We start from the raw sequence: 26,667 nt of genomic DNA, 5'->3' as shown, positions 1-26,667 counted from the left end.
TTTGCCCAAATTATTTTCGAAAGAAGAAATATACCCTTAATCCTTAATGGTCCCACAGAGGGGAAATGTACATTCTGCATTTGACCCATCCTAGTGTTAGTTAATGAAATGAAAGCCACTTATCCGTTCCAGTGTTTTCCCTACTGTATATTACTCGCCGTTAAATGCTGCCGTAAATCGATGAATGACGAAAGTGTCTGGTTAGTTCAAGTCAGTAATCATACAGTCCAAGGGATGTTTTTATAAACTTCTCAGGTCAGATTAACAGAACAAATGAAGTGAAAATAACATAGTGTGTAGCCTACAGGTTATAAACAGGCTCGGTAAAGCACATGCTGAACACAGGGATTCTGTGTCAAGATAGTCTGCTCCTCTATCATCCATCTGTACATCCTTCTACATCAGATGACTCCACGGCCATGGAGATCATCTGCTATTAGCTTGTTCACCATCCATTTTGAACAGTATGGTCGTTGCCGCTGCCCGTGTTCAGCCCACCAGTGACGTCAGCTCGTTTACTCCTGTACAATCTTTGGAGAATTAAGGAGGAATTAAGCTTCATAGCTTCATCAGTCAGTGCCTTAATCCAACGTGTTGTTACTAAACAACACTGAACAAGCAACAAAGAACAGGATTGAACAGCCTTCACTTTTGCACAACTCCAAAACTGATTGGACTGTACATGTTGTAACTAGCAAGCTAACAAGCTAGCCACTGTCTGCCAGGCGAACAGTTTTACCCTGCTTCTCGGCTTTGTGCTAAGCTAGGCTAACTGTGTCCTGGACTGGACCCCCATTTAGGTTAAGACCTTGAAATGTATGACCAGCTCATGTTTTAGCAGAGACACTGGATGGTTGTGTTTGTAGCTAACAAGTATTTAAGACTAACATTGGTTAAAGGAATATGATTAGCTTAGTGTTGAAGTTTATAAACTCAGATTTAGCTTTTTGGTATTTCAATTCTAGTTCCCCTTAGCTAAGATTATTTGTTTAGGTTCAGCTCTTTGGGTTCACTAATTAGCATAGTTAAGCTAGAGTTAGCTTAAAGTTGGCTCATAGATGATGATTGCTGGTTCTCATTAGGCAATCTACTCTTGGATAAACTGTCTTGTTGGCTAGCAAGAAACAACATGTCAATCAGAAAGGTGAGTTGGTGGAAGGTGGATCATTTCTGTTTGGAAGTTCGTGGCTAGCAGTTTTCTTCCTGCTAAACTAGGCTACACATGTTCATTATGACAATACCATGAAGTACCCATTGTTTGGTGTGTTTGGTAAGCTGATGGGTTAGCAGAGGGTTTAACCTCAATAAATACTGTGTCTCTGCTTTGGATAGCATTACCTTTAGTTACAGTTAGCTTTCAGGTCTGTTACCTTAGAGATAGCTTAATGTCACCTTCAAATCAGGGCTTTAATAAACCAAAATTACTCTTTAATGAACCCGCTTGTTAGGTATCAAGATACTAAATGTAAATCAGACAGATTTGGAGTTGTTGGAAAGTGGATCGTTTCTGTTTTGAGGTTGAGCTAGGCTAAACACATTGTGGACTTTGTAAAGGTAAGGATTGAAATGAAGTCAAGTTTATTTTTGTCTTGAACAAGCGGCCTGCCAAAGCAGATTTTTAAACTTTGAGATAAAGCCATTCATTGAATTAGCTTCCAGACCAGTTAGCATCTTGGTCCAGCTGGCTAGCAGTTGGAGGACATTTGGATAGATTGGTGACTAGCTTATGGCTAACAAGACACAACGTGCAAATCAGACTTGGAGATCTTAAGTGTGCAGCTGAAAAGATTATTCGATAGGCTGAAGAGTTGTTCATTATTATTAAATAAATCGCCAACTTTTTAGTTAATCGATGAATCAATCTAACTTCTAAAATGTAAATATATTTCCCCCTATGACAGATATTTGTGGGATTTGTGGACAAAATCAAACATTTGAGGATGTCATTATGGGCTTTAGGAAACCCTCCATTTCATGACATCTAATAGAATGAATAACTGATAGAGAAATTGCCAATAAAAATAATTGTTAGTTGTAGCTCACAGGTTTTCTCTTTTGTTGAAGCTTGGATAGCAGTTGCCCCTTAGCTTGCAGAAGTTGTGCTAAGCTAGGCTAACACATCCTGGTACTCTCTCTGTACAACCTCCCCTTCTGACCCTTGGGACGATTTCCCAAAATGTCTGATTCTTCTTTAAATGTCTTCATTTCAAGACACAGGCCCTTGAGGTTGTCTTCTTGTAAAGCATCTTCCACATTTATTTTGGACAAAATGTGGAAGTTTCAAACCCGTGTTATTCTTCGTAAGGAGTCGCAGGTTTTTCCTCCAGGCATTAAGTCCTGAAATGGGACACTGGTTCATTCAACTGACCTTACAAAAAGGGGTCCTTTGAACTGTAAGAAGTTAAATCTCTCGCCCAAGCCCCCAGGAAGTGCTCCGGACTCTGAGGAAAATATTCGTAGTGTCCAAACAGCGGTACTACAACCTCCGTATCAGTCCGTGACGTCACTGGGCCCAGAAATACTTTTTCCCATTGACTAACAGGGAGAAAGAGACGTCTGTAAATCAGCGGGTAATTGTTTTTTAAACTAAATAAACTACCCAGTATGAAATATTTGATAGCCCTGATTAGAATCATTAGGTCCTTAAAGTTTAAAAATGCACTAAAAGCCGAATCCAGATTTATTTTCTCTCTCCATTCATTCTACTGAGCTGAGGGGGCTTAATTACAGGGGGCGGGGCTTAGTGGCAGGAGGCGGGGCTTAAGCGGAAACTCAACTGCGCTCTATGAGCTACATACAGGTACTTCTGCTCTCACAGCAAGGCATGATGGGTAATCTGTGACGTTTTGCTCTAGTGAATGTCAGGCCATTTTGTCCTCATGCACCAATGAGCAGCTCTCACAGGAAAGAACAGGCTGTATCCAGTTCTTATTAAACATCCGTGGTCTCTCCCTGCCTGCCAAGAGTGCAAACATCACAGACGAGTCCCGTTTCGTCACCAGGAGGTCAGCTGTCCGTCACCCAAAGGCGTTGCCGTTGCGCGCGGCGCTGGCGCTGGTCCGGTTCCTGCTGCGGACGGGTCGCTCTCGGCTGAAGATGGTGTCCTGGTCGCTGTCCAGCTCCGACTCGGACATCATGAGGCTGGAGTTGTGCTCCGTGCTGCGGTGTTTGATACCTGCAGAGAGGGGAGATGTTTCATCATTCCATTTTATGCTACTCTGTACTGCTACTCCACTACAGTTCAGAGGTACATGGTGTACTTTTCCTCCACTACATGTATTTAATACCTTTAGTTACTTTACAGATGTGGATGAATGATGTGAAATATAATCAAGTGTTAAATCAGACTTTAGTTCCACCTGGAGTAAATCCACAAGCTACCCTGCAGTATACAAAGTCATTCAAACTAGCTGCACCTTTACCAGCTTTGAGAACACTTTCATGATCAATCATTATAAAACATATCATATATATTATTCTGAAATGGACCAATCTGCACAATGACTACTTTTACTGTCACTACTTTAACTTTTTTATAGTGCTTTTTTGACCGCTGCAGTAATCTCCCAGCATGCATCAGGTTCTCACTCTGAAGGGACTCACTGAATTTGGGTCTGAGCTCCAGCCTCTCCTGCTCATCCATGTTGTCCAGGATGGTGTATTTGGTTTTCCTCCTCGGTCCCTTCTGTCTCCTCCTGATCAGAAAACACAGAAGCTTCATCTCAACTCTCTTCACTTGCACCACCAGTTAAAGGTCTCCCATCATGCTATTTGTAGGCATATATTATAGGTCTCAGATTTCTCTCTCTCTCTCAGGTTTACCACAAGGTGAGTTCCTTTTTATTTCCTGCTTCTTTACACATACTCTCTCCAGTACAGGTTAGCTCCGAGTGCTAGCGATGCTAATGTAAACAAAGACCGTATTACGTCCAAAACAGTCGGGCATTGTTTCTGACAGCAACGTCACTTCATCCTCAGAGGATAAAGAAGTTCTGCCAACAGTCTCTCTATATATTCAACTGGTCCTACATCCCATCATTAAACCCTCAGTCCTTAACCATTTACAAATCCACCTTTAACTTCATTTGCCCTCCTGAAATATAAATCCTTAACATATGTCTCTGTTAAACACATACAAGACTAAAAATACTATTTAACAGAGTAAAAGGCAATCAGCGTATAAGACTATATGTTTTAAATGATCATTTCACACGACACCTGTCAGCAACACAGGGTAGCAGGTGTGTGTGATCAGTGTGTGTGTGTGTGTGTGTGTACCTCCTGCAGCAGCAGATGAAAGTCCAGCTGACGGAGACGATGAAGACCATGAGCATGAAGCTGGTCAGGATGACGTACAGCACCCTCCACTCTGCCAGGAGGAGAGGCAACATTACATCACCGGGGGAAATGGCTTTGGACGGTTTAGGAGTGGTGTTGGGGGTTAGTGAGGACCAGAAAGTGATTTGGATGATCTGTACTCTGTGGACTGATTTTGACTACCATGAGTAGTGTTGGACCATTGGATATAGAGAGACCAAGATGAAAATAATACCCTATACTTTGGACAATTTATCTTCAAATAAATACCCACTCCAGATGATCCAGAGTCCCCTAAATCTTCCAAATCGACCCATTTCTGACATTTTCAGGATCAACAATCACAGTGTTAAACAGAATGTTGACATATCTGTACTCTCTGTGGGCTAATTTTAATACATTTTGGGTCGATTTGGAAGATTTAGGGGACTCTGGATGATCTGGATTTAACAGATTGCTTATTTAATTGAAAATAAAGTGTCCACAGTAGAGATAACAATGTTCATATTGTGCTCTCTATATCCAATGGTCCAACTCTACTCATGGTAGTCAGAATCAGTCCACAGAGAGTACAGATATGACCCCTTTCTGGTTGAAACTGACCTTTCTGATCCTGAAAACTACTGTTATCTTTCTTACAGTGCAGACGCTTTTCTGCTTGCTCTTGCCTCTGCTTACTTTTTATGCTGATTTTCCTATTCTTATTCTCTGAAAACTTCGAGCAGCGGCTCCTGGACATTAACTTATCACTGGGACAGTTATTCATCGTAAATAGACGGAGGGTTTCAGCCATATTTCAACATTTTTACGACGACCTCAGTCTTACAGTAGCGTGGCCTAGCAACAGCTAAAGCCTGGTAGGCTACTGCATGCTATTTAGCTTAAGCTAGTTGGTAGCAAAATGCCTCCGTTCTCTACAGATGACTTCCACAAACTTCAACAGAAGATGGCTGTGTTGGAAATGAAAATGCAACGGTTGGAAGTTAACGTGGAAGTGAATGGACTATGTTGTGGGAATAACACCACTTTACCAGTGTTGCAAGATAATGGAAAAGGGTATGCTAACTCACAGCTAGTTAGCAGCTACAAGGTTTCCAAGGAACAGGAGGGCTGTGTACTGGGTAATAAATCTACAAGTGGTAGTCCTCCCTGGAACTCTCTGGGTGCAAAGCCTAAGAGTAAATCATTTCCATGGGATTTGGGAGGACGAATAACAGGCAGAGCCCAGCGCTCTGAAATCTGTGATGCGACCGGCTGGCCTGCATTGTTATCACCCAGGAAGAGCGCCTCTTCAACCCCTATTCATACTAGGAAACAGCCGTGGACAGCTGCTAAAGGGAGAACTACAAACAATCCTCCTAAACCACCAAGTGTGCCAATCCAGAACAGATACGCTCCGCTGACCGAGAACCGGAGATCTCTTTCTGATGACCTGGATAACCCGTCCTCTTCACACAGCAGGGTAAGGACCAATAGCTACTCCAAAAGTAAAAGGCTAGAGGGAAAGCTAACGGCTGGGCCTGAAACTCTGATTGTGGGTGATTCTGCTGTAAGAGATGTAAAAGGTCTGTGTAGTAAGAACAACACCAAAGTACTCTGTTTTCCCAAGGATATGGTCTCCGACTTGGCTGAGAAGATCCTGCATATTGGGGCTGAACATCCGACTGTGAAGAATGTGGTACTACATATTGGAACAAATGATGTTGTGAAACAACAGTCAGAAGCGCTGAAAGAAGACTTTAAATGTCTGTTGGAAACTGTCAGCTCTCTAAATGCGGAGGTGTTCATCAGTGGCCCTCTACCGCCAGTCAGAAGAGGAGTGGAGAGATTCAGCAGACTGTTTGCATTGAACATGTGGCTTTCAGCTGCCTGCACTGACCATTCTGTCCATTTTATTGACAATTTTAACTTTTTCTGGGATCGCAGACATCTTTTTAAGGCAGATGGAGTTTGCCTGAACAAGTCAGGAGTGAAATTGTTTATCTCTAACATATTCAACTGCCTGCGTCAGCAATCTGTTCCCTCTGCCAAGGACAAGCGGCAAGAGGAATCAAAACAGGAGAAAGACACAACACATTGCGCAGAAAACCCTGAAGAAGTATCACTGCACCCGCCTGAGGAATGTTCTGATTATGGGAGACCTATGACACAAATGGAGGAGTCTCCACTGCCCGTCACCCCCCCTGTCAACGCCTTGGAGGATACTCTTCATTCATCTCCCAGCTCTCTCTACTCTCCGCTCACCCTTTCACCCTCGCCCTCCCCCCTGGAGTTCGATGACCGCATGAAGGCGAGATGCAGGGTTGGCAGCATGTCCTTTACCCCCGCCCCTCAACGACGCCCACCAAAATCACCGAAGCAGAGGCGCGCACCATCTCCCCCGTCTTCATCACTGTGCCTATGTCAACCACCTCCCATCCCTTCAAGAAAGCATCTGCAGTCTCCGAAGCCTGATAAGGATGTGTGTGTACAAAACGCAACAAACTTTTACTGATATGTGCTGGGTCCAGGCTCAAGGGCATATGGCACTCTCAACTCTTTCCAGCACATGCCGGGGCCCTGCCTGCCAGTAGCTTTGCCGATATCTGTGTTGATAGGTAATAGATTAAGAGCGGTAAATCAGCTTAGAAACAGGAAGTGCTCAAACGTTTGTGTGAGGTTATCAAATTTAGCAGTGATTCCATGTCAGCCACAGCTTGTCACAAAATGTTTTACTGATAGTGTATTTAACAAACTTAAACTAGCTTTATTAAATGTCAGGTCTTTGGCAGGAAAAACATTTTTAATCAATGATTTTATCACTGAGCACAATCTCGATTTTATGTTTTTAACGGAAACTTGGATTGAACAAAATAACAGTGCAGCTGTTCTTATCGAATCAACCCCTCCCAACTTTAGTTTTATGAGTCAGGAAAGAATGCATAAGAAAGGGGGTGGAGTTGCTATTTTGTTCAATGATTCCATTCAATGCAGGAAGACATCTTATGGGGACTTTGCTTCTTTTGAATATGTGGCCCTTCAGCTGAAATGCTCCTCTCGAGCTCTGTTCCTAAATATCTATAGACCACCCAAATACTGTGCAAGCTTTTTTGATGATTTTACTGAACTGCTGTCTATAGTGTGTATTGACTTTGACCGTTTAGTCATTGTTGGTGATTTTAACATCCATGTTGACAACCCCCAGGACAGAGGGGCTAAAGAACTGTTTTGTGTTCTTGATAACTATGGACTGACTCAGCATGTGGCGGAGCCCACGCACAATAAGGGGCACACTCTGGACTTAATTATCTCAAAGGGTCTGAATATCTCAAAGGTTGTGGTGACTGATGTTGCACTCTCTGATCATTCCTGTGTTTTCTTTGAGAGCTCTATTTCTGTTCACAAAAATGTTCAGAAAGAGGTAACCACAAAGCGATATTTAACTGAAAATACTAGGGAAATGTTTACTCATAATTTTTCATCCACACTTGCCCCTGCTAACATCTCAGTAAATGAGCTAGTAGATCATTTTAATTCAAAAATTAAAAATGTTATAGATACCATTGCTCCAACTAAGGTAAAGGAAGTGATTAGCAAGAAAATATCTCCATGGAGAAAGGCCATGACCGTGAGAACAGAAAAAAGAGAGTGTCGAAAAGCTGAACGTAGGTGGCGAAAAACAAATCTCCAGGTTCACTTTGAAATCTATAAAGAGAGACTTGGCCTTTATAATTTGGAATTGAAAAACGCACGACAGTCTTTCTTCTCTGACATCATTACCAAAAACAAAAACAACGCACGTGCCTTGTTTGCTACCGTCGACAGACTAACTAACCCCCCAGTGTCAGTAGCCTCTGAATTTCTATCCACCAGGGCGTGCAATGATTTTGCCTCCTTCTTCACTGACAAAATTCAGAAAATTAGACAAGCAGTCAGTGCCTCTACATCAGGTACAGCAAATGTTTTGTCCCTATGTCCACCTAATATCAATTCAAACACCATGACACAATTCCATCAGATTAATGGTAAAAACTTAGAGGACATTATTCAACTTCTGAAATCCTCCTCCTGCTGCCTTGATATTATTCCAACAGGATTTTTCAAAGATGTTTTTCCTTGCATGGCCTCAGATCTACTTCATATAGTAAACACATCTCTTCACTCAGGTATTTTTCCAGAGGCCCTGAAAACTGCAGTCATTAAACCGCTCTTAAAAAAGAATAATCTAGATGCCTCAGTAATGAACAATTACAGGCCAATATCAAACCTGCCATTTCTAGGTAAAATCATTGAAAAAGTAGTATTTCAACAGTTGAGTAACTTCTTGCATTTAAATAACTGTTTGGATGTGTTCCAGTCAGGATTTCGTCCAAACCACAGCACTGAGACTGCTCTTGTAAAGGTCTTCAATGACATCCACTTAAACACAGACAGTGGCAGAACTTCAGTGTTAGTATTATTAGATCTCAGTGCTGCGTTTGACACTGTTGACCACAACATATTACTAGACCGACTAGAAAACTGGGTGGGACTTTCGGCAACAGTTCTAAATTGGTTTGAGTCCTACTTAAAGGACAGAAAAAACTTTATTTCTATAGGTAAATACACATCTGAGTTGACAAATATGACATGTGGGGTACCTCAAGGCTCCATCTTGGGGCCTCTTCTCTTTAACATCTACATGCTACCACTGGCTCAGATAATGAAAAACAACAAAATAAGTTACCATAGCTATGCGGATGACACACAAATTTACGTAACAATTTCACCAGGAGATTATGCTCCAATTCAAACACTGAGTAAGTGCATTGAACAAATCAATGACTGGATGTGTCAGAACTTTCTCCAATTAAACAAAGATAAAACTGAGGTAATGGTTTTTGGAGCCAAGGCAGAACGTATAAAAGTTAGCGCTGAGCTTCAGTCTGCAATGTTCAAAACAACAGATAAAGCCAGAAATCTAGGTGTAGTCATGGACTCTGACCTGAGTTTCAACAGTCACATTAAAACAGTTACTAAATCAGCCTACTATCACCTAAAGAACATATCCAGGATTAAAGGACTAATGTCACAGCAGGATTTGGAAAAACTTGTCCATGCTTTTATCTTCAGTAGACTCGACTACTGCAATGGTGTCTTTACAGGTCTCACTAAAAAATCTATTAGAAAGCTGCAGCTAATTCAGAACGCCGCTGCTCGAGTCCTCACTAACACTAAGAAAGTGGATCACATCACTCCTGTTCTGAAGTCTTTACACTGGCTTCCTGTGTGTCAAAGAATAGATTTCAAAATATTGTTGCTGGTTTATAAAGCTTTGAATGGTTTAGGCCCAAAATACATGTCTGACCTACTGCTAAATTATGAACCATCCAGAACCCTCAGGTCTTCAGGGACTGGTCAGCTTTCTGTCCCCAGAGTCAGAACTAAACATGGAGAAGCAGCGTTCAGTTATTATGCTCCAAATATCTGGAACAAACTCCCAGAAACCTGCAGGTCCGCTGCAACTCTGACTACTTTTAAATCCAGGCTGAAGACTTTTCTTTTTGCCGCTGCTTTTAATTGAACTATTCACATCTTAAACTGCACTGTAACTTTTAACTTTTATCCATGTATTTTTTCTTTTAATGTTTATTTTATTATCTTTCCTTTTTAATGACTGATTTTAAATGCCATTTTTAAAATGTCTTCCATTTTTGTAAAGCACTTTGAATTACCTTGTGTTGAAAGGTGCTATATAAATAAACTTGCCTTGCCTTGCCTTGCCTTGAAAATGTCAGAAATGAATTCAGCATCCTCAATAACCCTGACAAACACTCCAAAACTGCCCAAATCGGCCAATGCATTTTTAAACTATTGTAGGCTACAGTAGGCTATAATGCTAATTAACGCAATTTATACCAATCGTGCTAATTGCCCAACATCTGCAGGTTAGCATCCAGCTGTTTCTATGAGCTGGAGACCCTACTATACATTTATATCATAAAACGTAGGGGTATTCAACATGTCCGGGTTCACAGCAGGACTCTATGAGCTGGTAAACAGAAGAATTAGAGCGTGTATTTACCACAGTTGCTCTCTCCGTCGCCCAGGTATCGACGAACCAGGTTCTGGGTCCAGAACGGGTCGCAGGCACAGTCCTTAGAGATGGGATCACACTGACCGTGGCCCGAGCAGCGGAGCAGGCACACTGACCGGCAGAAAGAGAGAGGGCAGGAAGCTGTGATTCTGTGTTCCCCCCAGAGCGAGTTTCTTATAAATCACAAAGTGGTGTTAATACGTGGAGATTATCCTGCTGAACTACACGTGTAAGTATCAGAAACGTTTAATTGACATAGAGATTATTTTCTGACATAATCCAAAATCACATGGAGGAATCCCATTGGACCAGAGAGATGCTGCCTTCAGGGTCCAGCACAGAAATACTTTCAAGTTTCAAGGCTTTATTGTCATTAGCACATGAGCTACAGTGTAGATATGGCTATGAACAACTGAAGTCCCCGGCTCCTCCAACAGAGCATCATATATATAGGACATAAAACAAATACAACAGATAAGTATGTATGGTGAATACTCAACAGATGAGTGATGTTTGAGAGTAAATGAAGTGTTTAACAGGATGATCTCTTGCTGACTCACAGACGGTGTCGACTCTCAGAGCTCTGAACAGCAGGTAGTCGCTCTTCTCCCGCAGCAGCTGGTTCCTCAGCAGAAACACCAGCCTGGAGCCAGACACCGGCCCCTGGGGGCCCCGAACCGAGAGCCGCAACACCGTGCTGCGCGGGGGGGGGAAACCAATACATCAAGCACTGTACTTCTGAGGTACTTGTGTAATGTCTATTGTTGCTAAAACCCAGATCAAATGCACGCTGAAGGCTCTTTGCCCCTTTCACACCGGCGCTTTTCCAGCTCCTGCTCGGAGCTGGAAAAGCGCCGTTTTTTCCTGTTCACACCGCAGCGGCGGCGCGTCATAGCTCCGGAATGCGGTTCACTTCCAGCTCCAAAAAATTGTCGGTCCAGAGGCAAGAGCTTCGGAGCTATGACGCGGCGTCGCTTACGTCTCTCTTACGTCGAGGCGTGCAGGAAACCTTACTTTGACCATCCGTTCGCTGTTATTGATCATTGTGGAGAGCAGGCAGACGTTTTGTTTGTTATTATAGCAGCTATCGGATGGAATCAATACATGGGCTGCACAGGTTGTCATGTCCGACTATCACAAGTAGAATCATAATGAAAAATACGCCGGTAAAAAGTGCCTGTAGAAAACGGCTTAGCAAGTAGTCAGTTTAGCTTCGGTTGCTATGCTAACATCACCCATGTTATACCAGAGAAACTTTCATAACAGCGTTGTGATGCCAAACAGCGTCAATTCAGACTGACACCAAACAGCGTCAATTCAGACTGACACACATTCACTTAAGGGAACTGGGGATATGTATCAGCTGCTTGTGTGACAGTCAGACAGTGAATACTTTAGAGCCGTGTGAGCTAACCCGGAGCTAACGGGAGAATAAACTCCCGTGGAAGAGCAGCCAGCACTGCAGCGGTTGCTAAATGCCGCTGAAACACATTAATAAACAATGAACCACGTATAGAAAAGTATAAGGTTGGAGAAGTCGTTATTTAATTTAATCTGGCTTCGTATGATTAAAAGCAACACGATCATCGACCCGACGCAGTCCCCGGCCCGTTGTTGTTGTGGGAGAAAATCAGCGACGTAAACTGTGACGTCATGACGCAGCAGCGGCAGCTCTGGGCAGTGTGAACAGAGCGGGAGCTGAAAAGGGAAACCGGAGCTGAACCAGAAAAGCTCTCGCTAGGAGCTAGAAAGGGAAAAGCGCTGGTGTGAAAGCCGCATCAGAGCAGGTTTTCTCTCAGTGATTGTGCTCTTATGTTAAACGTTTGTTGTTTGGGTTGTTTTCATGTATTGTGTCTTGATATGTGTCGGTTGATGTTACACATGGAGCTGCTGTGATGCGAGGAGCATTTCAGACTTGATCTGACCATTAAAGTATTATCGTATCGTACTCAGTGGAGTAAAGTAACTAGTACATTTACTCAAGCACTGTACTTAAGTACAATTTTGAGGGACTTTATTTGAGTATTAAGTAAACTGGCGGTTCAGTAGACTGGCGGTTCAGTAGACTGGCGGTTCAGTCAACTGGCGGTTCAGTAGACTGGCGGTTCAGTAGACTGGCGGTTCAGTAAACTGGTGGTTCAGTAAACTGGCGGTTCAGTAGACTGGTGGTTCAGTAAAGTGGTGGTTCAGTAAAGTGGTGGTTCAGTAAAGTGGTGGTTCAGTAAACTGGTGGTTCAGTAAACTGGTGGTTCAGTAAACTGGTGGTTCAGTAGACTGGTGGTTCAGTAAAGTGGTGGTTCAGTAAAGTGGTGGTTCAGTAGACTGGCGGTTCAGTAGACTGGCGGTTCAGTAGACTGGCGGTTCAGTAAACTGGCGGTTCAGTAAAGTGGTGGTTCAGTAGACTGGTGGTTCAGTAGACTGGTGGTTCAGTAAACTGGCGGTTCAGTAGACTGGTGGTTCAGTAAAGTGGTGGTTCAGTAGACTGGTGGTTCAGTAAACTGGTGGTTCAGTAAACTGGTGGTTCAGTAAACTGGCGGTTCAGTAGACTGGCGGTTCAGTAAACTGGCGGTTCAGTAAACTGGTGGTTCAGTAAAGTGGTGGTTCAGTAAACTGGCGGTTCAGTAGACTGGCGGTTCAGTAAACTGGCGGTTCAGTAAACTGGCGGTTCAGTAAACTGGCGGTTCAGTAGACTGGTGGTTCAGTAAACTGGCGGTTCAGTAAACTGGCGGTTCAGTAGACTGGCGGTTCAGTAGACTGGCGGTTCAGTAAACTGGCGGTTCAGTAAAGTGGCGGTTCAGTAAAGTGGTGGTTCAGTAGACTGGTGGTTCAGTAGACTGGTGGTTCAGTAAACTGGTGGTTCAGTAAACTGGTGGTTCAGTAAACTGGCGGTTCAGTAAACTGGCGGTTCAGTAAACTGGTGGTTCAGTAAACTGGCGGTTCAGTAAACTGGTGGTTCAGTAAACTGGCGGTTCAGTAGACTGGCGGTTCAGTAAACTGGCGGTTCAGTAAAGTGGTGGTTCAGTAGACTGGTGGTTCAGTAGACTGGTGGTTCAGTAAACTGGCGGTTCAGTAGACTGGTGGTTCAGTAAAGTGGTGGTTCAGTAGACTGGTGGTTCAGTAAACTGGTGGTTCAGTAAACTGGTGGTTCAGTAAACTGGCGGTTCAGTAGACTGGCGGTTCAGTAGACTGGCGGTTCAGTAAACTGGTGGTTCAGTAAAGTGGTGGTTCAGTAGACTGGTGGTTCAGTAAACTGGTGGTTCAGTAAACTGGTGGTTCAGTAAAGTGGTGGTTCAGTAAAGTGGTGGTTCAGTAAACTGGTGGTTCAGTAAAGTGGTGGTTCAGTAAAGTGGTGGTTCAGTAAACTGGTGGTTCAGTAAACTGGTGGTTCAGTAAAGTGGTGGTTCAGTAAACTGGTGGTTCAGTAAACTGGTGGTTCAGTTAACTGGTGGTTCAGTAAAGTGGTGGTTCAGTAAACTGGTGGTTCAGTAGACTGGTGGTTCAGTAAACTGGTGGTTCAGTAAACTGGTGGTTCAGTAAAGTGGTGGTTCAGTAGACTGGTGGTTCAGTAAACTGGTGGTTCAGTAAACTGGTGGTTCAGTAAACTGGTGGTTCAGTAGACTGGTGGTTCGGTAAACTGGTGGTTCGGTAAACTGGTGGTTCGGTAAACTGGTGGTTCGGTAGACTGGTGGTTCGGTAGACTGGTGGTTCGGTAGACTGGTGGTTCGGTAGACTGGTGGTTCGGTAAACTGGTGGTTCGGTAAACTGGTGGTTCGGTAAACTGGTGGTTCAGTAAAGTAGTGGTTCAGTAGACTGGTACCTGAGGTGCGAGTGTCCCAGCAGCGCTCGGACCTGGATGTCGCTGTCCAGGACGTGGATCAGCGCGGCGAGCTGTCGGACCAGCTTGTCCCTCTGAGCCACGCTCACCTGAGAAACCGCTACCTGCATCTCCAGCTCCACCTCCTCCCCTCCGCCCGGCTCTACGGAGACACAGCGGGGACAAACTTCAGTGCGACAGCAGCCCTGGTCTCGTTAACAGGAAGTTACTGTTTCCACAATAACTTTTTACCGGCACACATACATGTAAATATATCTAATATGTATATATGACCCAAATATGTATATATGTTCATTTTAATTCATTTCTTATTTTAAACTTACTTAACTCAATATCATTTAATTTGTTATTGTATTCATCTTTAATCTGTGTGAATCTGTGCTGTCCCGTTTTTCATTCTTACCCTGTTGCTGTTAAACTACTGAATTGGGATTAATAAAGGTCCATCTTATCTTATCTTAACTGACTTCACGTGTGTTCTGTTCTTTAGCACACCATTGACCTCTGAATTGTGGTGGAGTTAAAGTACCATCAAATGTAAAATACTCTAGTACAGTACAAGTACCTCAACATTGTACCTAAGTACAGTACTTCAATCAATCAATGTTTATTTATATAGCCCAATATCATTATCTTACATTTGTCTCAGTGGACTTTACAGTTTGTACAGAATATGAATACGACCCCCTCTGTCCTTAGACCCTCTGTCCTTAGACCCTCTGTCCTTAGACCCTCACATCGGACAAGGAAAAACTTCCAAAGAAAACCCACAGTTTAAATGCGAAAATGAAAGAGACCTCACAAGAGAGGAGGGATCCCTCTCCCAGGACGGACTGCAATAGATGCCGTGTGTAAATTGAAAAGATAATACATTTTACAGCATAGGTAGACCAAATGTTTGGAAATGCATGTGTCTATATTAAGAAGATGAATCCACGAGGATGTCAACAATCCTGTGGGAGCCATCAGAGAAGAAGTGAGGTGAGCGTCAGCAGGACCACAGCAACAGGCACATTACTTGAGTTAATGCTCTCCGTTACTTCACCCCACTGATAACCAGGACCCACCTGGGCGGACCTCCACGGTGGCGGTGGCGCTGCCGGAGCGGCCCTGAGCGTCGCTGACTCTCAGCTGGAACAGGTAGGTTCCCTCCACCAGGTTGGCCAGGTACAGGGAGGCCTGCGTCTCCGAGCCGTACAGAACATCCTGCATTCACACAGGGAGCTCGCTTATTGGTCCTAAATACAAATCAATCCGGACATCATTGATGTAATCCAATGTAAATAAAACGTAAAAAGAGATTTCAGTTCAGGATCTCAATGCAAAATCTAACATTGTGTCGTTTTTATATTGTGTAAATTCTATTTGTGGGGTGTTCACTCTCCTGTAGTTTGTTCCATAGGTTTTAGTGCATGCAAATGGTCTGCAGAGGCTACAATCCCTGTGTTCCCTTCAGAGAGAGTTTCATAACATAATTAGTGATTCGATTATTTCCACACCACAGTAATACTTTAAGAAAATATAAATCTTATAACTGCCAAGACTAACATCGATTGGGAGGGACTTTCTCTCCTTTGTTTACTTCCGGAACATGGTGACATCACTATATAACACTCGCTCCTATTGGATAGCGCTCAAACACATTGTATATGATAGGCTAAGGGGCGGGACATCTCTAAGTGGTTGACCAATCCCAACAGAGCCGGCCAGCTAACCAATCAGAGCAGACTGGGCTCTGGTTTCAGACAGAGGGTGAAAAGAGGTGCTGCAGCCACAGTATACGATGTCGTGAAAAATGTAAAAGTATAGAAATGTATGAAAAAACATTCTATAGTATGTCGTTAAAGACATCTGTATAGTACGTCTCATAGAAGTAATAGTATAGTATGTTAAAAAACTTAAAATCAAATTTGATTTAAAAAGGTATTTTAAAGTAAAAAGATATATAGTATATATAGAAAAAATATAATAGTTTCTTGTAAAATTGTAATTCAAAAGTAATAAATAAAATATAGAAAAAATGTCAAAGAAGTAAAGTATGTTATTAAAAAATACAGTATAAATTGCTACAAAAAGAAAACATGAAATACGATAAAAATGTTATTAAAAAGTCATAATAATAACTTGGATTTATATAGCGCCTTTCAGCTTTACAGAAAAACAGTCAGAAAACAGTCAAATAGTAAATAGTAAAGTATAGTGAAAAAACAGTACAGTTAGTTTTCGTTAATCTGATGGTATCCACTGACCCCGGCTGCAGGGCTCTGGCTGTCTCTGACCCACAGGAAGTGCACCTCGCTGGGGTCCGCGTCGCTCACTGAGCCCCGCAGAACCAGAGAGTTGTTGGGCAGCGTCAGAGAGTGGCTGCCGCTGGCGTGCACCACCGGAGGAGAAGTCCTGGCTGCAGCAGGGAAACATCACAGGAACAGCTTAGAGCAGGGGTTTTCAAAGTGTGGGAAGGTGAGCCTCCCCTCAGAGAATATAAGAACAGCCGCGCCCCCCCTCCCAATTATTATTGCTATTATTATTATTATTATTGTTGTTGCTATAATGCAGGGGTATTATTATCCAGTGGAATGCCCTTACCTACTGGCCTAGTTAAATCAAAGTGGTTACTTATTTTTGTCTGGGCAGTGTAGTTTTACACACCATCTTATTTGACTTTCTCAGGGCAGACCCCCACAAAGAAAAAAATATATGTACACACGTAAGGTCATCATCTTAACAGTTTTTAATGCTCGAGTCATCCGTGAGCAGAGCATCAAGTTGGCATGCCTATTACAGCTGAATGCGGCGATTACCATCTTGTTCAGCAAAACGCCTCACAAACGTATTAACATCCAAAGCTTTAGTGCGTTTTGATTCAATGCTGAGCACAGCCAAACTTGACAGTCTCTTCTCTGTCATTGTAGACCGCAAATACCTTATTCCTTCCGTGTACTTGGGTCCGAATGCTTCTCGTTTTCTGCCGCCCGTTCAAATGAAATCGCCGCCAATCACATTTCCTCGCTCGCGCCAGGGTTACAAGGCTCGCGTCTTGTGCTGCATTCACTTGCACTCGGACATCAGGGATTTTCTCTGATAAATGTCCGATGAGCCACAACTTTTATTTCAAAACAAAGCTGCCAACTGGGGTGGCCAGACGCTGTCTCCTCTCTCACTTTAGGTAACTTCACTAAAAATCGATCCATGTTGCCGCTCGCATAAAGTTAGCTGAAGTTAACGAGCTAGATTTCATTGTTTCTCTTTATTTTTTTCTCACGCTGCGCCTCCCCTGAAGCTCTCTGGCGCCCCCCAGGGGAGGCGCGCCTCACACTTTGAAAACCGCTGGCTTAGAGCATTCATCACAGGGGGACGTGTTGTCGTAACATTTTAAAAACACACTATAGAACGTAAAAAACTATACTTTTACTTACTCCTTAATACTTTACTTTAACGACATACTATGCTATGACTTTTTAATGATATTTTTACAATTAAATGAAAGAGGCTCTATTATGCTGATGTTCAGGTGTATATCAGTATGTAGTGTCTCTACTTTAAAGAGTCCTCTCCTCTGATGTTCAGGTGTATATCAGTATGTAGTGTCTCTACTTTAAAGAGTCCTCTCCTGCTGATGTTCAGGTGTATATCAGTATGTAGTTGTCTCTACTTTAAGAGTCCTCTCCTGCTGATGTTCAGGTGTATATCAGTATGTAGTGTCTCTACTTTAAAGAGTCCTCTCCTGCTGATGTTCAGGTGTATATCAGTATGTAGTGTCTCTACTTTAAAGAGTCCTCTCCTGCTGATGTTCAGGTGTATATCAGTATGTAGTGTCTCTACTTTAAAGAGTCCTCTCCTGCTGATGTTCAGGTGTATATCAGTATGTAGTGTCTCTACTTTAAAGAGTCCTCTCCTGCTGATGTTCAGGTGTATATCAGTATGTAGTGTCTCTACTTTAAGAGTCCTCTCCTGCTGATGTTCAGGTGTATATCAGTATGTAGTGTCTCTACTTTAAAGAGTCCTCTCCTGCTGATGTTCAGGTTTTCAGTATGTAGTGTCTCTACTTAAAGAGTCCTCTCTGCTGATTCAGGTGTATCAGTATTAGTGTCTCTACTTTAAAGAGTCCTCTCCTGCTGATGTTCAGGTGTATATCAGTATGTAGTGTCTCTACTTTAAAGAGTCCTCTCCTGCTGATGTTCAGGTGTATATCAGTATGTAGTGTCTCTACTTTAAAGAGTCCTCTCCTGCTGATGTTCAGGTGTATATCAGTATGTAGTGTCTCTACTTTAAAGAGTCCTCTCCTGCTGATGTTCAGGTGTATATCAGTATGTAGTGTCTCTACTTTAAAGAGTCCTCTCCTGCTGATGTTCAGGTGTATATCAGTATGTAGTGTCTCTACTTTAAAGAGTCCTCTCCTGCTGATGTTCAGGTGTATATCAGTATGTAGTGTCTCTACTTTAAAGAGTCCTCTCCTGCTGATGTTCAGGTGTATATCAGCATGTAGTGTCTCTACTTTAAAGAGTCCTCTCCTGCTGATGTTCAGCTGTATATCAGTATGTAGTGTCTCTACTTTAAAGAGTCCTCTCCTGCTGATGTTCAGGTGTATATCAGTATGTAGTGTCTCTACTTTAAAGAGTCCTCTCCTGCTGATGTTCAGGTGTATATCAGTATGTAGTGTCTCTACTTTAAAGAGTCCTCTCCTGCTGATGTTCAGGTGTATATCAGTATGTAGTGTCTCTACTTTAAAGAGTCCTCTTTAAAGCGTGTGGGAGAGAAAGTCCCTCTGGAGGGAACACAGGGATTTTAGCCTTTGCAGACCATGCACTAAAACCTATAGAACACACTACAGGGAAGCAGAATAGGGCCTCTTTGAAATGTTTACCAAACTACAAGACTAAAATCTTTTGTTGATGAAACAGAAAAGACTGATGATTTTTGCTTTTTGGTATCAACTCTGATAAATGATAATGAAACAGTATATCATATATTTATTTTAAGAAAGTGACCCCTCTCACCTCCCTGGACTCTGAGGGTGAGTGAAGCACTGTCCGTCGCCCCCTGCTGGTTGGACACCGTCAGCGTGAAGTTGTAGCGTCCTGCCCGAAGTCCCGTCACCGTGGCAACGGCCTGATCTGCACCCTCAACCTTTAACCCTGGGGGGCCGCTGGAAAAACATGATGGAGAAAACAAAGCCGAGTGAAAACCTGATAAAAGTAATTCATTTTACTTTAACTCAAAGTACTTTCTGCAGCTGCTGACACTGTGTCCAGTTTACAGCAGAATCTGATTACTATGGGTTCATACCGCTGTAGTAAACATACTAAGCTAAAGGTGGCTAATGTTGGTCTATAAAGGACATACAGCACAGTCACATGACTTCACGTCACCACCGCTAAGCTAAAGGCGGCTAATGTTGGGCTATAAAGGAACTACAGCACGGTCACATGACTTCACATCACCACCGCTAAGCTAAAGGCGGCTAATGTTGGGCTATAAAGGAACTACAGCACGGTCACATGACTTCACGTCACCACCGCTAAGCTAAAGGTGGCTAACGTTGGGCTATAAAGGAACTACAGCACGGTCACATGACTTCACGTCACCACCGCTAAGCTAAAGGTGGCTAATGTTGGGCTATGAAGGAACTACAGCACGGTCACATGACTTCACGTCACCACCGCTAAGCTAAAGGTGGCTAATGTTGGGCTATAAAGGAACTACAGCACGGTCACATGACTTCACATCACCACCGCTAAGCTAAAGGTGGCTAATGTTGGGCTATAAAGGAACTACAGCACGGTCACATGACTTCACATCACCACCACTAAGCTAAAAGCTCGATGACGTTTAGTAGTGGGCCATAGTTGAATAAAATCTCAAATAATACCAAATACAGTTCATGGTCTTACCTCACGACGTGCCAGTGGTAGCTGACGATGCCGCGGTCGTCCGTGCTGCCGCTGCCGTTGAGCAACAAGCTGCTAACAGGGAGGACCAGCTTCCTGTCAGGACCCACGACGGCCAGCGGGCCACGGTTTGACCCGCCGACCTCTGACCCTGAACAAAGGGATTAAATAATAATGATAATCATCATAATACATAATAATAATTAAAGAGTATTGAAATACATAAATAATAATTGTGTAAAACATTTATAAAAACAAACCAAAGGATACAAGTACAAATAATAATGAAAATAATAAAATAATAATAAAAAATATATATTAAATAAATAAAACTATTATTAATGATAATAATAATAATATTAATAATAACAAGCTTCTGCATGGGCAGCACATTGAAGTGTTTCCCTGCTGTATACAGTATATAAATGTACCAGACTCAGTGGCTGCAGTGGTTGTAGCACTGGGGGTGGTCACTGTTGGAGGGATGGTGCCGGGGGTCAAGGTGGTGCTGGGGTCAGGGGTCACGGGGACAGGGGTCACGGGTCTTTTTGTGAATTGGGTGGAGGTGGGTGGAGGTCTGGCTGACTGCAGCACCTTCAGCATGTCTGTGGAGCATCAAGAAAACACAACTAATATCATCCTTACATTTTATTTATTTAATTCTGAATCAGAACAGTTCTGGTGGTTCAATGTTAAATGTTTGTTTTCCATGTATTGTGTCTTGATATTTGTCTATGTTGATGTTACACATGGAGCTGCTGTGATGCAAGTCACATTTCAGACTTGATCGGACCGTTAAAAGTATTATCGTATCGTTCATGTGCCAAAATAATAATAAACAACATATCATAAATGCACAGACAGTGGTAAAACAGAGCATCCCTGTAGGAATACCTGGCTGTGTGCTGACCGGCCAATGAGGTGCGGCGGTGGTGGTGGGAGTGGAAGTCCTTATATGGTCGTGCTGAGTGGAGACAGCTGTGGGTCCCTGCAGCAGTAACAGCGGCAGGGACGTTGAACCAGTGCTGCTTTGTGTTTCAGTCTGTACAAAAAAAGAAGAAGGATATAAGCAGCCTGACCATTCGAGGTATTTCTCTGCAACCCTTTTTCCACGCTAGCTGTTTCCCTTTGCTACCAGTTTTTATACTAAGCTCTCGTCCACCTGAACGTGTCACTAGGGATACACAGATTTTAATATTTACCTTGTTGTGTTGCATACATTTTGTGTCACCTAAATGCTGTGTTGGTTATTTTTCAGTCGGACTCAAACAACAGTAGTTTTACAGTAGCTTTGTACATCACCCGCCTTTAGCTTAGCTCTTCCTTGGCTGTGTGAAGGGACATGATTAACCTGATAACCCACTCACAGCGTTCTCTGCAGCAGGAGGGTCAGTCAGTCTCCTGGTTCTGTGCTCGTCTCCCTGGATGATGTTCCCCTCAGAGGAGGCTTTAATCTGGGCCACGCTGCTTCCCGTCGGCCCCCCCTCTGGAGCATCCCCGGCCTCTGATTGGTTGAACCTGGCTCCCCTCTCCTCCTGGCTCTCCTCTGGATACTCCAGGTCAGGGAACAGGGCGAGGTCCTTCAGGGCCTCCAGGTCCCCGCCATACGGCTCTCCTCTCACCAGAGACTGCAGCACCTGTTGGAGGTCAGAGGTCCAGTTTAGGACAGGCTATGAACCAACATTTAATCTTCAGTTGAGTAGCATGAAGAGTTTCAGGCAATGAGTTTTACTTTTTAAATAAAGGTTGGAAAACCAGAGTCGGTTCCCGGACAAAGACAGTGCGTAAAAAGTTCCAGCCATTCACGCACGCAAAAGAAATAATAAGAGTTTTCATTGGTCGATTTGGAAAGTTTAGGAGTGGTTTTGAGGGTTATTGAGGATGCTGAGTCCATTTCTGAGGATCACAAATACCTGTACTCTCTGTTGTAATTTCTAACATAAAACGTTGGGGTTTTTAACATTTTCCGTGTTCCGACCAGGACTCTATAGAAACGTGCCGCTACGCACCAGGCTCTGCGGGGTCTCTCTCCGCAGGAAGGCGAGGCGTGACTCTGCGCCCGGTCTCTCTCGGGGGGCGCAGGCCTCGGCCCGCGGGCAGCGCAGGACGTAGCATCGCCCCTCGAACAGCCACGCCAGCTCGTAGCCCGTTAGCTTGCAGCACGCCGCCACGCACTGAGGCAGTGACGCCACGCCGGGGACATGCAGGATCCCGCTGCCCTCCGACGCCGAAGACACCACGGCCTCCGAGAAGGTCGCCCCCTGCCAGCAGCCAGACGCCACTGCAGCTGCAACACAACGTTACTTTGTGAGAATCAGAATTCCTTTATTAGACCCATCAGAGGGTGGGAAGTACCTAAGTACATTTACTCAGGTAATGTACTTTAGAGGTACTTGTACTTTACTTGAGTATTTCCATTTAATGCTAAGTTTGACTTCTACTCCACTACAGTTCAGAGGTGCATGTATACATGTATGTAATACCTTTAGTTACTTCACAGATCTGGATGAATGATGTGAAATATAATCAAGTGTTAAATCAGACTTTAGTTCCACCTGGAGTAAATCCACAAGCTACCCTGCAGTATACAAAGTCCTTCAAACTAGCTGCACCTTTACCAGCTTTGAGAACACTTTCATGATCAATCATTATAAAACATATCATATATATTATTCTGAAATGGACCAATCTGCACAATGACTACTTTTACTGTCGCTACTTTCACTATATTTTGATGAGAATACTTTTCTACTTTCACTTCGTTTTGTATTAAATGTATTATTATTGGTGATGATGATGAGGATGATGATGAGGATGATGTACCTTCCACACAGTGAAGCAGCAGCAGAAACGCTCTTTCCCACATGGTTAGCCTGAAACAGAAAACATCGTAAAAGGTTATTTTTATTTGTTATGTTAATGTCATTAGTTTTGTTCTTCAAACCAGTGACTTTCAACCGCTGTCCCGAGACAAACCAGTGTGCCGTGGGAAGTTCTCCAATTACACGTAATCGGTACCAAAAATTAATATTTATTATAAATATTATAATTAGATCTATTATTATAGCGCATAAAATAAACATTAGGTTCAAGGTTCTTTATTGTCAATCTGACATAGCTACAGAGTCATTATGTCGTTGAAAATCTTATGTCACAGGCTTCTCCAACAGTGCAACACAATAATACAGATAAGCAGACAATATTAACCAATATTAAAATATACTATATTAAAAGTAATACAAAAAGAAAATACAAAAAGAAAAATGGTTTAGTGAGAGTAAAAAAAAGTGGAATTAAAGCGGTTTGGGGGATAAATACATTATGTATGCAGCCAAACTTTGTTTTTATTTCATTTCTTAAAGGTCCCATGTCATGGCAATTTCTACTGATCATAATTCCATTGTTGAGGTCTACTAAAATAAATGTATATTGTGCAATTCTCCAAACTCACACTGTCTCGCCGACCCCACACCAGTGAGCCAGCTCACAGTGTCCCGCTCCTCGCAGCAGCGAGCCTCGTAACGTCCCGCCGAGTGTGTGTGTGTGAGGAAGTCCGCGGATTGGTCCAAACGTAACGACTCTGCGGACGTAACGTTACGTCACTATACCCGAAATACGTCACTATACCCAAGAAGTAAACAATGGGAAAAGAGAAATGTCCAACGAGGCGTTGTGGGGCAGCATAGACAGGTCTTTTCTGTGTTAGAGTTTTACTCGCTACAGGGTGTACTTTGAGGGTTTGTGACTCTGCAGACCGTTTATATGCAGAAAAACCTTCATAACACACAAAGGGACGGGTAATAACCGGAAAAGCATGACATGGGACCTTTAATGTCTGTTGGTATTTGTTTAAGTCACAAAATGTCTTGCCCCGATAAACATTCCTGTTTGTCATCTTGCAATATACTCATTTATATAAATAGTTATCACCGCAATAAACCGTATTTAATTTGGTCTTAATGTACATTATTTAATTTAATATTCTGTTCTTGTACATATCATATTCTATTTACATGTTTATAGACTTTTTGCACTACTTTTTATTTTGTATTTCTGTATTTTATTATATAAGTTGCATTGTTGGAGGAGCTCAGGTCAGAAGAATTTCCTTTCCATTTCTACTCTGTAGCTCATGAGCACATGATGATAAAACCTTTGAATGTTGAATCGTCAGTTACTCAGTGTCACTGTATTGAATCACATGTTGACTCAGGCCCAGTTACCGGACAGAGTTTGCTGCAACACTTACATTAAATAAATAAATTGCATTGTCATAGATGTATTCTTTTGGAGGGGGGTCACAGGGGGGTCCAAGCTCAGTGTTAAAGCCCCTCCTCAGAACCGCCCATGCTCCCATCCCTGCCTGCTGTGGATGAGGATAATAAAGATGATTCTAGCATTAGGCTAGCTCACGTGCAGGATGAAGATCAAAGGGATTTGATCATGCGACACCGTCCGCAGCTCCGACACATCATTGCACCTTACATCCGTCTGAACGTAAATAAATACAAAGGGTATAAATATACAATTACCTGCTTGTTTTTCCCTTATCCCCCCAGGTCCTCCCCACTGCTTCCCTCCCGGTCCGGCCCAGCGGTCACATGGTCCCACTGGCTCGGTGTAATGGCTTTATTGTTGGGTTAATTGGTTCCACGCTCACTGCTGAAACTGTGCCGAGAAAACACGGACAGTGCCGAGTCAGCGATATGGAAATATACCATATCCGGTCAGTGTTTTTCAAAATAAAACGTGAAGCGTGTTACATTCTGAGGATTCATACATACAGACAGGTTTTCAGAGTAAAACATTTAGGGTTTGTGTTCATATTCCATGAAGTGTGTGTGTGTGTGTGTGTGTGTGTGTGTGTGTGTGTGTGTGTGTGTGTGTGTGTGTGTGTGTGCGCGCGCGCGCGCACTCTAACATCCCATTGAGTTGCAGTAATACCACTCCTCACTATACTCTTATTTTTGAAGGTCTGATTTCCGGTTGAGTTTGCATTACCTTCACAACTCTGACAGTGCAGTCTGATGATGAGGGTGAGTTTACTGGAGTATGCTAGTTATAGACTAGTCCTTAATATATATGTAATAATGCAGAGCTGTAAAGTAACTATGTACTGTAATTAAGCACATTTCTTAGCTACTTTACTTGAGTATTTGTATTTTAAGTATTTTCTTCTCCTCTACAGTTCAGAGGTAAATGGTGTACTTTTACTCCACTACATGTATTTAATACCTTTAGTTACTTCACAGATGTGGATGAATGATGTGAAATATAATCAAGTGTTAAATCAGACTTTAGTTCCACCTGGAGTCAATCCACAAGCTACCCTGCAGTATACAAAGTCATTCAAACTAGCTGCACCTTTACCAGCTTTGAGAACACTTTCATGATCAATCATTATAAAACATATCATATATATTATTCTGAAATGGACCAATCTGCACAATGACTACTTTTACTGTCGCTACTTTCACTATATTTTGATGAGAATACTTTTCTACTTTCACTTGAGGAACATTTTGAATGCAGGACTTTTACTGTAACAGAGTATTCCTACACTCTGGTACTTCTACTTTTACTCAAGTACAAGACCTGAGTACTTCTACTTTTACTCAAGTACAAGATCTGAGTACTTCTACTTTTACTCAAGTACAAGATCTGAGTACTTCTACTTTGACTCAAGTACAAGATCTGAGTACTTCTACTTTTACTCAAGTACAAGATCTGAGTACTTCTACTTTTACTCAAATACCAGATCTGAGTACTTCTACTTTTACTCAAGTACAAGATCTGAGTACTTCTACTTTTACTACGTACCTGATCTGAGTACTTCTACTTTTACTCAAGTACAATATCTGAGTACTTCTACTTTTACTACAAGATCTGAGTACTTCTACTTTTACTAAAGTACAAGATCTGAGTACTTCTACTTTTACTCAAGAACAAGATCTGAGTACTTCTACTTTTACTCAAGTACAAGATTTGAGTACTTCTACTTTTACTCAAGTACAAGATTTGAGTACTTCTCCTTTTACTCAAGTACAAGATCTGAGTACTTCTACTTTGACTCAAGTACAAGATCTGAGTACTTCTACTTTGACTCAAGTACAAGATCTGAGTACTTCTACTTTTACTGAAGTACCAGACCCTCTGTAATAATGAATGAACCAATGAATGATTAGAAACAAGAGGAAACGTGTCGGGCTCATCGCTGACTTTTATTTTTGGGTTTTCTTAAAAAAAGAACATTTACAACCAAAATCACAGCCAGATATAAATTACAACAGCAAAACACAAGTATCTATGTTAAACACACTCGCAATGTGTGGACAGATAAAATCGACTCGAGTCAAAATAGCTTCATTCCTTCTGAAGACTGCAGTCCAGTGCATTGAAAATATACAGTGAGGCGTTCAGGGACAGTGAGGCGTTCAGGGACAGTGAGGCGTTCAGGGACACCTTGGAAACGTCTTTAACTCACAACGGAAAAACAAAGCTGTCACATAAAAAAACAAACTAAACTATCTTTGCAAAAGTTTGGGTGATTTCTTAAACGCACCCTTTCCCCG

The 26,667-nt window shown here is 42.6% G+C and overlaps 1 protein-coding gene across 1 annotated transcript; it reads right to left on the bottom strand.

The window, feature by feature from the left end:
- Positions 1–229: 229 nt before the first annotated feature.
- si:ch73-215d9.1 (dyslexia-associated protein KIAA0319 homolog) lies at positions 230–24,762 on the bottom strand. The gene is made up of 16 exons (XM_034122563.1): positions 24,628–24,762; positions 22,919–22,968; positions 22,105–22,382; positions 21,463–21,732; positions 20,990–21,137; positions 20,527–20,700; positions 20,099–20,246; positions 19,205–19,353; positions 16,457–16,608; positions 15,275–15,413; positions 14,190–14,349; positions 10,933–11,069; positions 10,361–10,483; positions 4,279–4,369; positions 3,604–3,695; positions 230–3,175 (listed from the first exon to the last, which is right to left on the bottom strand). Exons 2-16 carry the CDS (start codon positions 22,959–22,961, stop codon positions 3,018–3,020), a joined length of 2,262 nt encoding a protein of 753 aa, XP_033978454.1. The 5' UTR covers positions 22,962–22,968; positions 24,628–24,762; the 3' UTR covers positions 230–3,017.
- Between the last annotated feature and the right edge of the window lie 1,905 nt (positions 24,763–26,667).

This window comes from Trematomus bernacchii, unplaced genomic scaffold (assembly GCF_902827165.1).
Source record: "Trematomus bernacchii unplaced genomic scaffold, fTreBer1.1, whole genome shotgun sequence".
Classification (NCBI taxonomy): Eukaryota; Metazoa; Chordata; class Actinopteri; order Perciformes; family Nototheniidae; genus Trematomus; species Trematomus bernacchii.
Note: the sequence above shows the minus strand (reverse complement) of the source record. Positions and strands in the feature narration are given on the sequence as shown.

Coding starts and splice junctions, on each gene's coding strand:
- si:ch73-215d9.1 (XM_034122563.1), bottom strand. CDS start 22,961: ATGTGGGAAAGAGCGTTTCTGCTGCTGCTTCACTGTGTGGAAG. Junction 19,354..20,098: donor TACCACTGGCACGTCGTGAG/GTAAGACCATGA, acceptor ATGTTTTTCCAG/CGGCCCCCCAGGGTTAAAGG. Junction 3,696..4,278: donor TTCATCTGCTGCTGCAGGAG/GTACACACACAC, acceptor TTTTCTGATCAG/GAGGAGACAGAAGGGACCGA.